Consider the following 12,500-nt stretch of genomic DNA (forward strand, 5'->3'; position numbering starts at 1 on the left):
AAAGGTGTATACTGTGTGGGTCAAAAGGTGTATACTGTGTGGGTCAAAAGGTGTATACTGTGTGGGTCAAAAGGTGTATACTGTGTGGGTGCAGCACGGTGTATACTGTGTGGGTCACAAGGTGTATACTGTGTGGGTCAAAAGGTGTATACTGTGTGCGTGCAGCACGATGTCTACTGTGTGGGTGCAGCACGGTGTATACTGTGTGGGTCAAAAGGTGTATACTGTGTGCGTGCAGCACGGTGTATACTGTGTGGGTCAAAAGGTGTATACTGTGTGCGTGCAGCACGGTGTATACTGTGTGGGTCAAAAGGTGTATACTGTGTGGGTGCAGCACGGTGTATACTGTGTGCGTGCAGCACGGTGTATACTGTGTGGGTCAAAAGGTGTATACTGTGTGCGTGCAGCACGGTGTATACTGTACGGGTCAAAAGGTGTATACTGTGTGGGTCAAAAGGTGTATACTGTGTGGGTCAAAAGGTGTATACTGTTTGGGTGCAGCATGGTGTATACTGTGTGGGTCAAAAGTTGTATACTGTGTGGGTCAAAAGGTGTATACTGTGTGGGTGCAGCACGGTGTATACTGTGTGGGTTAAAAGGTGTATACTGGGTGGGTGCAGCACAGTGTATACTGTGTGGGTCAAAAGGTGTATACTGTGTGGGTGCAGCATGGTGTATACTGTGTGGGTCAAAAGGTGTATACTGTGTGGGTGCAGCACGGTGTATACTGTGTGGGTCAAAAGGTGTATACTGTGTGGGTCAAAAGGTGTATACTGTGTGGGTGCAGCACGGTGTATACTGTGTGGGTCAAAAGGTGTATACTGTGTGGGTCAAAAGGTGTATACTGTGTGGGTGCAGCACGGTGTATACTGTGTGGGTCAAAAGGTGTATACTGTGTGGGTCAAAAGGTGTAATACTGTGTGGGTCAAAAGGTGTATACTGTGTGGGTGCAGCACAGTGTATACTGTGTGGGTCAAAAGGTGTATACTGTGTGGGTGCAGCACAGTGTATACTGTGTGGGTCAAAAGGTGTATACTGTGTGGGTCAAAAGGTATACACTGTGTGGGTCAAAAGGTGTCTACTGTGTGGGTCAAAAGGTATACACTGTGTGGGTCAAAAGGTGTATACTGTGTGGGTGCAGCACGGTGTATACTGTGTGGGTCAAAAGGTGTATACTGTGTGGGTGCAGCACGGTGTATACTGTGTGGGTCAAAAGGTGTATACTGTGTGGGTGCAGCACGGTGTATACTGTGTGGGTCAAAAGGTGTATACTGTGTGGGTGCAGCACGGTGTATACTGTGTGCGTGCAGCACGGTGTATACTGTGTGGGTCAAAAGGTGTATACTGTGTGCGTGCAGCACGGTGTATACTGTACGGGTCAAAAGGTGTATACTGTGTGGGTCAAAAGGTGTATACTGTGTGGGTCAAAAGGTGTATACTGTTTGGGTGCAGCATGGTGTATACTGTGTGGGTCAAAAGTTGTATACTGTGTGGGTCAAAAGGTGTATACTGTGTGGGTGCAGCACGGTGTATACTGTGTGGGTTAAAAGGTGTATACTGGGTGGGTGCAGCACAGTGTATACTGTGTGGGTCAAAAGGTGTATACTGTGTGGGTGCAGCATGGTGTATACTGTGTGGGTCAAAAGGTGTATACTGTGTGGGTGCAGCACGGTGTATACTGTGTGGGTCAAAAGGTGTATACTGTGTGGGTCAAAAGGTGTATACTGTGTGGGTGCAGCACGGTGTATACTGTGTGGGTCAAAAGGTGTATACTGTGTGGGTCAAAAGGTGTATACTGTGTGGGTGCAGCACGGTGTATACTGTGTGGGTCAAAAGGTGTATACTGTGTGGGTCAAAAGGTGTAATACTGTGTGGGTCAAAAGGTGTATACTGTGTGGGTGCAGCACAGTGTATACTGTGTGGGTCAAAAGGTGTATACTGTGTGGGTGCAGCACAGTGTATACTGTGTGGGTCAAAAGGTGTATACTGTGTGGGTCAAAAGGTATACACTGTGTGGGTCAAAAGGTGTCTACTGTGTGGGTCAAAAGGTATACACTGTGTGGGTCAAAAGGTGTATACTGTGTGGGTGCAGCACGGTGTATACTGTGTGGGTCAAAAGATGTATACTGTGTGGGTGCAGCACGGTGTATACTGTGTGGGTCAAAAGGTGTATACTGTGTGGGTGCAGCACGGTGTATACTGTGTGGGTACAGCACGGTGTATACTGTGTGGGTCAAAAGGTGTATACTGTGTGGGTGCAGCACGGTGTATACTGTGTGGGTGCAGCACGGTGTATACTGTGTGGGTCAAAAGGTGTATACTGTGTGGGTGCAGCACGGTGTATACTGTGTGGGTCAAAAGATGTATACTGTGTGGGTCAAAAGGTGTCTACTGTGTGGGTCAAAAGGTGTATACTGTGTGGGTCAAAAGATGTATACTGTGTGGGTCAAAAGGTGTATACTGTGTGGGTCAAAAGGTGTCTACTGTGTGGGTCAAAAGGTGTATACTGTGTGGGTCAAAAGGTGTATACTGTGTGGTCCAGCACGGTGTATACTGTGTGGGTCAAAAGGTGTATACTGTGTGGGTGCAGCACGGTGTATACTGTGTGGGTGAAAAGGTGTATACTGTGTGGGTCAAAAGGTGTATACTGTGTGGGTCAAAAGGTGTATACTGTGTGGGTGCAGCACGGTGTATACTGTGTGGGTGCAGCACGGTGTATACTGTGTGGGACAAAAGGTGTATACTGTGTGGGTCAAAAGGTGTATACTGTGTGGGTGCAGCACGGTGTATACTGTGTGGGTCAAAAGGTGTATACTGTGTGGGTCAAAAGGTGTATACTGTGTGCGTGCAGCACGGTGTATACTGTATGGGTCAAAAGGTGTATACTGTGTGCGTGCAGCACGGTGTATACTGTGTGGGTCAAAAGATGTATACTGTGTGGGTCAAAAGGTGTATACTGTGTGGGTGCAGCACGGTGTATACTGTGTGGGTCAAAAGGTGTATACTGTGTGGGTCAAAAGGTGTATACTGTATGGGTCAAAAGGTGTCTACTGTATGGGTCAAAAGGTGTATACTGTATGGGTGCAGCACAGTGTATACTGTGTGGGTGCAGCACGGTGTATACTGTGTGGGTCAAAAGGTGTATACTGTGTGGGTCAAAAGGTGTATACTGTATGGGTCAAAAGGTGTATACTGTGTGGGTGCAGCACGGTGTATACTGTGTGGGTGCAGCACGGTGTATACTATGTGGGTCAAAAGGTGTATACTATGTGGGTCAAAAGGTGTATACTGTGTGGGTACAGCACGGTGTATACTGTGTGGGTCAAAAGGTGTATACTATGTGGGTCAAAAGGTATACACTGTGTGGGTCAAAAGGTGTATACTGTGTGGGTGCAGCACGGTGTATACTGTGTGGGTGCAGCACGGTGTATACTATGTGGGTCAAAAGGTGTATACTATGTGGGTCAAAAGGTGTATACTGTGTGGGTACAGCACGGTGTATACTGTGTGGGTCAAAAGGTGTATACTGTGTGGGTCAAAAGGTGTATACTGTGTGGGTGCAGCACGGTGTATACTGTGTGGGTCAAAAGGTGTATACTGTGTGGGTCAAAAGGTATACACTGTGTGGGTCAAAAGGTGTATACTGTGTGGGTGCAGCACGGTGTATACTGTGTGGGTCAAAAGGTGTATACTGTGTGGGTCAAAAGGTGTATACTGTGTGCGTGCAGCACGGTGTATACTGTGTGGGTCAAAAGGTGTATACTGTGTGGGTCAAAAGGTGTATACTGTGTGGGTCAAAAGGTGTATACTGTGTGGGTGCAGCACGGTGTATACTGTGTGGGTCAAAAGGTGTATACTGTGTGGGTCAAAAGGTGTATACTGTGTGGGTGCAGCACGGTGTATACTGTGTGGGTCAAAAGGTGTATACTGTGTGGGTGCAGCACAGTGTATACTGTGTGGGTCAAAAGGTGTATACTGTGTGGGTCAAAAGGTGTATACTGTGTGGGTCAAAAGGTATACACTGTGTGGGTCAAAAGGTGTATACTGTGTGGGTGCAGCACGGTGTATACTGTGTGGGTCAAAAGGTGTATACTGTGTGGGTCAAAAGGTGTATACTGTGTGGGTCAAAAGGTGTATACTGTGTGGGTCAAAAGGTGTATACTGTGTGGGTGCAGCACGGTGTATACTGTGTGGGTCAAAAGGTGTGTACTGTGTGGGTCAAAAGGTGTAGACTGTGTGGGTGCAGCACGGTGTATACTGTGTGGGTCAAAAGGTGTATACTGTGTGGGTCAAAAGGTATATACTGTGTGGGTCAAAAGGTGTATACTGTGTGGGTGCAGCACGGTGTATACTGTGTGGTGCAGCACGGTGTATACTGTGTGGGTCAAAAGGTGTATACTGTGTGGGTCAAAAGGTGTATACTGTGTGGGTCAAAAGGTGTATACTGTGTGGGTGCAGCACGGTGTATACTGTGTGGGTGCAGCACGGTGTATACTGTGTGGGTGCAGCACGGTGTATACTGTGTGGGTGCAGCACGGTGTATACTGTGTGGGTGCAGCACGGTGTATACTGTGTGGGTCAAAAGGTGTATACTGTGTGGGTCAAAAGGTATACACTGTGTGGGTCAAAAGGTGTATACTGTGTGGGTGCAGCACGGTGTATACTGTGTGGTGCAGCACGGTGTATACTGTGTGGGTCAAAAGGTGTATACTGTGTGGGTGCAGCACGATGTATACTGTGTGGGTACAGCACGGTGTATACTGTGTGGGTCAAAAGGTGTAGACTGTGTGGGTCAAAAGGTGTATACTGTGTGGGTGCAGCACGGTGTATACTGTGTGGGTCAAAAGGTGTATACTGTGTGCGTGCAGCACGGCTGGTGAAACAGCTGAAGAAGCACAGAGTGAGCACTGTGTCGCTGGCGCAGTCCTACGTGTCCACTCTGCTCCTCTTTGCTGGCCTCTACACTCTGACCTACAGACTGCAGGTGTTTGCATTTCTTCTTTCTTCACTTTAACCTCTTTCTACTCAGTGATTGTGGGCGGACGTGTTTATGTGGAACGTGTGTGTGTGTGTGTGTGTGTGTGTGTGTGTGTGTGTGTGTGTGTGCATACAAGCGTGATAGCGTGTACATGTGCAGATGGTCCGCGGTCAGTAGTCATCAACAATCGTCAGGAGTATTCAGTGGTCAGCGTTGGTCAGTGTTCAGTAGTGGTCAGTGTTCAATAATGGTCAGTGGTGGTCAGCAGTGCACAATGGGTTGTATTGGTCAGCGATGGTCAGTGGTCAGCAGTGGTCACTGGTGATCGGGAGTGGTCAGTGATTGTCATCAGTGGTCAGTGGCCAACAGTTGTTTGTTTTCATCAGTGGTCAGTGGCTATAATATTCATTGGTGAAAAGTAATCAGCAGTCAGTAATAGTAGTCAGTGGTCAGCGATGGTCAATGGTCCATAGTGGTAAGCAGTGGTCAATAATGCTCAGTGGTCAGTGGTCAACGACTATCCCCAACCCGGCGGGTCCCCAGGTGGCGGATTGGGGAACGATACGAGGGTTAGCTGCGATGTAAGTCAGGCTTGCCTGGTCGAATGAGCAGTCCTGGACCAAATGGCGATGTCTCTACCAGGACGGGGCGGTGTAACAGGTGGCACTGTTACACCATATCAAATTCCCCATGTGTCCTATGACAGGTTCATCATGCGAGTAAGAGGCGCATAAAAACCTCTAGCCCCGGGGAAGGAAAACCTCGGAGAAACAAACCAGGGTAGGGGATGCTCTTAAGCCTTGGTCGGCAAGTCGCCTACGAGAGGGAAACTCGGACAAGAAAACCAACGCCGAAGACGGATGTACTGGGTCCCTGGCGCGTAACGGCAGTGCAACGCATTTACATCATGGATGGAAAACCTCAAATCTTCTCGAGATGGTGCTCTACCAGTGGAGTCCCGCCGGGCTAGTAGAGTGCCGGGCCCTGTGCCTCAAAAGGGCCCATCCCATGGTACTGGTGGTCACCCTGTCCCGTTGTGAGGAGCCAGGCTTCGGAGGCGGAGGAAAACTGCAAATGGCCGACAACATCGGACCCCGGAGAAACCTATAGACCACTCAACATTCTCCAGTGGAATGCAGAGGGCGTCTGCCACAAAAAGATTCCACTTTCTGAAAGACTGTATGCAGAAAACATCGATGTGGCCTGTATCCAGGAGACACACCTGAAATCCAACCACAGGTTCAGAGTCAGAGGTTACCAAACCTTCAAGATGGACGGAGAGGAAGATCAAAAGGAGGAGTGCAGATACTCGTCAAAAACAGTATATCAGCCTCAGAATTTACAGTGGATACTAATGAGGAAGCTGAAATCCACGGAATCAAGATTATAGTGGACAAGACTGTAATCACCATCTTCAGTGTGTACTGCCCTCAAGATAAAGAGCTCTCTTTACAGAGAATGGACATACTATCAGAAAACTGCTTGGTAGTAGGTGATTTTAACAGCCACTCAACTGTTGGGGTTACAGTGAGAATGACCAAAGAGGAGTGAAGTGGAGGACTGGCAGATAGAGAGCAATCTGCTTCTGCTGAATGATTCAGAAGACCCACCAACCTTCTTCTCTCGCTGATGGCTCACCATGACCACCCCAGATCTTGCCTTTGCCACTGAAGACCTTGCCCAAAAAACCAGCAGGAAGGTACAAAGACAGTTGGCAGGCAGCGACCACAGACCAGTACTACTGGCCATCAATTTGCAGTATACACCAAGCGATGTCAAGTCCTTTCCCAGGTGGAATTACAAGAAGGCGGATTGGGAGATGTTCGCGGGCCTTTCTGACGAGTACTGCAAGACCATACAAATGGACGATTACAACATCAACAGAGCCATCAAAAACTTCAACCAAGCCATCCTGAAAGCAGCCTCATTGGCAATTCCACGTGGCGCTCGCAAAGAACTACAGGCCATATTGGACAGAAAAGCTACAGGAGCTTGAAGATGAAGTGACAAGGACTAGAGAGGAGGTTGAAAACAACCCAACACAAGAAAACAACATTACTCTGAAAGCCTGCACTGCCCAATACGGAAAGGCCTACATCCAAGCTGCAAGAACAAGCTGGATGGAGAAAACAGAAAAGCTGAACCTTGACAGAGATGGCAACAAACTCTGGAAACTCACCAAAGCCATGAACAACGAAGAGACAAGGTCAGCGCCTGTCACGCTTCAAAAAGACCAGGAGATGGACACAGGGAGAGAGGCAGCAAACTGCTTCATAGACAGCTATGAGCAGATCAGCAACATCAATGTGTCAGAGGACAGAAAAACAACAAGTCCATGATGAAATAAAGAATCATCAAGATGACCAAGACCAACCTGAATAGACGACACAACCCAAAGTGGAGGACTGGCAGATAGAGAGCAATCTGCTTCTGCTGAATGACCCAGAAGACCCACCAACCTTCTTCTCTCGCCGATGGCTCACCACGACCACCCCAGATCTTGCCTTTGCCACTGAAGACCTTGCCCAAAAAACCAACAGGAAGGTACAGAGCCAGTTGGCAGGCAGCGACCACAGACCAGTACTACTGGCCATGCAAAGTCCAGGGAGCCATCTGTGCAGACGATCTTGTCCTATGGTGCTCGGAAGAACACCTCACAATTGCCAACTACAGACTGCAGCAGGCGCTGAATGTTCTCGAAAGCTGGACACCATCAGTGTAAACTTGTAAATGATTATCAACATTTTCTTCTAATTCAATTCTGACAGATGCTGCTATTATATGTGGAGATTCTCCTTTCGTTGTGTCAGAAGCACATATGTTGACGTTTGCTTTTGTTAACTCCCAGGGAGGGACAGATGGCACCAGAACACGAGGTGCCATATCATGTAAATCAATGTCTGAAGAATTTAAAATATCTGACACATATGTGTGAATGGTTTGTAGATTTCAATTATTTTGTGCTTTAAAAAAAAAATCAATATCAGACCTAATATTTATTTCCTCAAAATCATCCCCTGCTGTACATCTCACAATGTATTTAGCAGAACTTAATTTTCCGATTTCATCTAGTGGTAGAATACCCGCAAGCTTATAGGCTTCTGAGGTCTTATTATGCACAGGTACCCCTAAAGCCAGTTTCACAGCTTTACTGTCAATTATTCGCAGCTTCTTTAGAAACGTCGGCGGAGCAGAAAAGGAGATTTCTTGACCGTAGGTCAATCTTGATCTTACGAGAGTGTCACTAAATGTAAAAGAATTTTGGAGTCTTGTCCCCAAGGAAAGTGACTTACATTTTTTTAAGAAATTAAAACTTTTAACTGCTTTAGTCACTATTGAATCAATGTGTTTCTTCCAGTTCAGTTTTGAAGTAAATAGGATCCAAAGAAATTTCATTTCCGACTTGAAAAATATTTCACGTCCTCCCCTAAAAAGATTGTGGTAGTTTGCTGGGATTATAACCATTATTAAAGAGGATCAAAATGTGTTTTTTCTACAGAAAACACAAAACCATTAGAGTGTATATAGCTACTCAGTCTATCGAGTTCACCCTGAAAATGTTTCTGTACATAATTGATGTAATGTAGGCTTGTCCTTTTCCTCAAGGATGTCTGAATCCATATAGCAATATCACCAGCACATTGAGCCAGCTTGGTAGATGATGAAAAATATGTGTGAAAATCATAAAGCATAACGTCTGTCACGTCTGTCAGCCCAGGTCATGGAAGTTTATTGAGGAGGAGCTGGAGACAGACCCCATCCTGGTCATTGTATTATACAGCAAGTTTCTCTTCTTCTCCGTGTCCACCGCCACGCTGTGTGGTAAGTTTCTGCTGAGGGGAGATGTGGGGGTGGGGAGGAAGAGAAGGAGAGAGAGAAGGAGAGATAGATTGACAGAGATGGGACACGGGGAGTGAATTTATAGTAAACATCATTTTCAACATTCATAAAACATTAATGGTACTGAAGCATAATCAGTACATTTTAGGATAAAGAGGTGTCAATTTTGAGAGATTCATTAGGTATATGTGTAAGTTAGATTTGAATTTTTGAGACTTTGATTCGGTTTTAAAAGTTTCTGGGATATGATTCCATAACTACTCCCCTGAATATGCAAGGACTGATTTACATTAAAAAAAATCGTAGTAAATGGAAGATGTTGATAATTATTAAAACTAAACTTATTTGTCAGATAGGATGGAGCGTTGCCATGAAGGATTTTGTGCATGAACAGTCCTTTATAATAGTTTAGCCTTGAGTGGAAGGATACCTATTTGTGTGTAATCAGTTTCAGTCAATGTTGAATATTTGTCGATGGTTAGTTTTACGGCTCTTTTGTGGATACTGATCAATGGTGTTAGTAAATTATTGCTCGCTAAATCACAAAGTGTGGAAGCGCAGTCAATATTGGATTGAATGTTTGAGTAAAAGAATGATTTTCTAGCATGTATGGAAAGGAAATTTTTCCTTTTTTTCAGCTGACATAACCTCGAAGCGATGGTTTTGGTTGGACTTTCTGTGTGTTTTAACCAAGATAGGTATAATCAGCTTATCTTGAATTGCGAAGACTTAGTGCTATTCGCTGTTACCTGTCTATGGAAGCAACCAAAACATTAGTCTGTGCGTTTGTTTTGTCTAGGATTGATTTCTGCAACTCTCTTCTTGTCGGCACTCCAACAACTTCACTTGATAAACTTCAAAGAGATCAGAACAATGCTGTTCGACTTATTTTCAGATCATCCAGAATTGAACACGTTACTCCTCTCTTCCACTCTCTTCACTGGTTACCAGTTTCAAAAAGAATTGAATTCAAGCTTTCTGCTCTGACGTTTTCTGCCCTCTCAAGCTCTGGTCCTGGCTACCTCTCTGACCTCCTTGAAGTGTACATTCCAACTCGTTCTGCTTCTGATACCAGGCTTTTAAAACTCACTGTTATTAAAAAGAAGCAACATGGTCAAAGATCTTTTTCTTTTCCAGCTCCGTCATTGTGGAACACATTACCACAAAATTTGCGTCATTCTGCCTCGCTGAAATCTTTTAAGTCTACTCTGAAAACACATCTTTCCAACAGCAGTAACAGCATTTTTTTGTTTTTTTTAAATCTTGGTGTGATCTGGTTCTGGGTACATGTTTTGTTGTGGAGAGGCTGTTTGCCGTGTGTGTGTGGCGGGGTGTTGGTGAGTGTCCGTGCGTTCGTGTGCCTGTGTGCGTGTTGCAGGGATGCGTTTTCTGGAGGGCCTCATAGGTGGGTGGGAAGGTTCCGATGTTCAGCTGCGTGAGTTTTTCACGCGCTTCCGTGTGTGTGTGTGGGTGGGGGTGGGGGTGGTGGTGGAGGGGAGTATTGATGGGGGAGGCGGGGAGTGGGGAATGAAATGTAAAGCGCTTTGAGCAGTATTTCTGGAGAAATGCGCTATATAAATGTCCATTATTATTATTATTATTATTATCGTTATTGTTATTATTATTATTATAGGTTATTGTCAATTGTTATCCCAAGTGTGTTTTAAAGAATAAAGGTAGATCATTTATGTATAAGGAAAATAATAGAGGGCTTTGGACTGAACCTTGTTGGACACCAAGTCCAGGTCTACTGGGTAAGATGGGAATGCACTCAGCAGAAATCGGTTAGGTGGATGCCTTATAGTTGACCTTATTGCTGTGAGATGCATAGATTAGACTTATTGTCTTGCCTTTTGGAACTAAGTAATCTGTGTGTGTGTGTGTGTGTGTGTGTGTGTGTGTGTGTGTGTGTGTGTGTGTGTGTGTGTTCTGCTGTGATTTTTGGTTTCCAGGGTCCGATAATGTGCTCCCTAAAGAGTGGTACAACTGCCTCTTTACTTCCATACAGGTAGGACATGCGACGAAGAGTTTCCACGTAGTTAGTTGTTACATTAATAATCACCTCATCTGTCTTGTTGTGCTGTTATCACCAGCGTCAGCAGACACCCTGAGAACAAGAACAAGAACAAAACTTATCTCCAGGCCTCCGGCCCCTAGAAAGAGGTCAAAAGTACACAATATGGTGATCACTCAGCCACAACAAAATGTAAAATACGTACTAACTTAACCTGTAGAACAAAAGTGCTTCTCGTGCACAGTAAATTCTAACTTTCATCATTGTTGTCACAGAATTCCTGTCGTATCTTCAGGGCATTAAATATATAAATGCATAGTTTACGAATACTGTAAACAGAACTATTCTTCATCAAGTGAACATACGATTGACCTTCAGAGTTCAGACTCACCCTGAGGTCACCCCAAATTCGGCCCCCCCACACCCCCACGCCCATGTCTGTTCCCACAGGTCTAAGCACCACCAGGTCATGTTCCCAAAGACTGATGGCCACTGCTGGACACAACTGTCCACAACCTATAAGTCCTTTTACTGCGTCATTTTCTCACGTCTGTTTATTTTTTTTAAATCTGTGGAGTGATGGCCTAGAGTTAATGCGTCCGCCTAGGAAGCGAGAAAATCTGAGCGCGCTGGTTCGAATCACGTCTCAGCCGCCGATATTTTCTCCCCCTCCACTAGACCTTGAGTGGTGGTTTGGGCGCTAGTCATTCGGATGAGACGATAAACCGAGGTCCCGTGTGCAGCATGCACTTAGCGCACGTAAAAGAACCCACGGCAACAAAAGGGTTGTTCCTGGCAAAATTCTGAAGGAAAATCCACTTCGATAGGAAAAACAATTAAAACTGCACGCGGGAAAAAATACAAAAAATGGGTGGCGCTGTAATATAGCGACGCGCTCTCCCTGGGGAGAGCAGCCCGAATTTCACACAGAGAAATCTGTTGTGATAAAAAGAAATACAAATACAAATACAAATAAAAAAGGACATGCGGGCTGCGCTGCTGCCCTGCTGACCAGTGCTGACCATCTAGCTGTTCGCTGTTAGCTGCTACGTGTTCAGACTGCATTACTTTGTGACGGTTTTGCAGCGTTCAGACTTGTTGACATGACCATTGGCTGACCACAACTCGTTACCGCTGATCATTACTGACCTCTTCTTGCCATCACTGACAGCAATGCAAGTGTTCAGATTTCAGAAATGTTACTATTTCTATATCGCCAGCAGCTCCGTAATGCACCAAAGATTGTCAAAATATAAACTGAACGGGTGGTCATTCTTCATTTAGAACATGTTATTCTGCTGAACGCTAAGCTCGTGTGTGTGTGCACGCGTGCATGTGTGTCTATCTGTGTGCTACACTCCCTTAAGATATCTCGTCATTGGCTAGAACTTACTACTTTCAGTTTTTAGCGCACAGCTGCTTTAGGCGACAGGATTAATGAAAGATCCCAAATTCCGGTTTTGAAACTTAAAGGTCAAAAGTAAGGCGTTCGAATTGAACAGTTTTAAATGAAGCAATAGCACAGGAACTAATGCATTGACTTGAACAAACGTTGGACTGGCCGACGTACTGCTCCATAGCTTGTCTGTGGTTTTCTTGTTCTTCTCCACTCACAGTTAATGGAGGCCAGTGCTTTGCCTCTGTATATATGGGCAGATGCTGATGAGT

The 12,500-nt window shown here is 45.6% G+C and overlaps 1 protein-coding gene across 1 annotated transcript in view; it reads left to right on the top strand.

Moving 5' to 3' along the window:
• Window positions 1-12,500, top strand: part of LOC143302004 (uncharacterized) — a 22,207-nt gene that overhangs the window by 1,603 nt on the left and 8,104 nt on the right. The window contains exons 2-4 of the mRNA XM_076616488.1: window positions 4,869-4,984; window positions 8,692-8,800; window positions 10,197-10,223. Coding sequence (XP_076472603.1) covers window positions 4,869-4,984; window positions 8,692-8,800; window positions 10,197-10,223 — 252 coding nt within the window. The remainder of the gene's footprint in view (window positions 1-4,868; window positions 4,985-8,691; window positions 8,801-10,196; window positions 10,224-12,500) is intronic.

The sequence above is a fragment of the Babylonia areolata genome, chromosome 28, assembly GCF_041734735.1.
Source record: "Babylonia areolata isolate BAREFJ2019XMU chromosome 28, ASM4173473v1, whole genome shotgun sequence".
NCBI classification, from domain to species: Eukaryota; Metazoa; Mollusca; class Gastropoda; order Neogastropoda; family Buccinidae; genus Babylonia; species Babylonia areolata.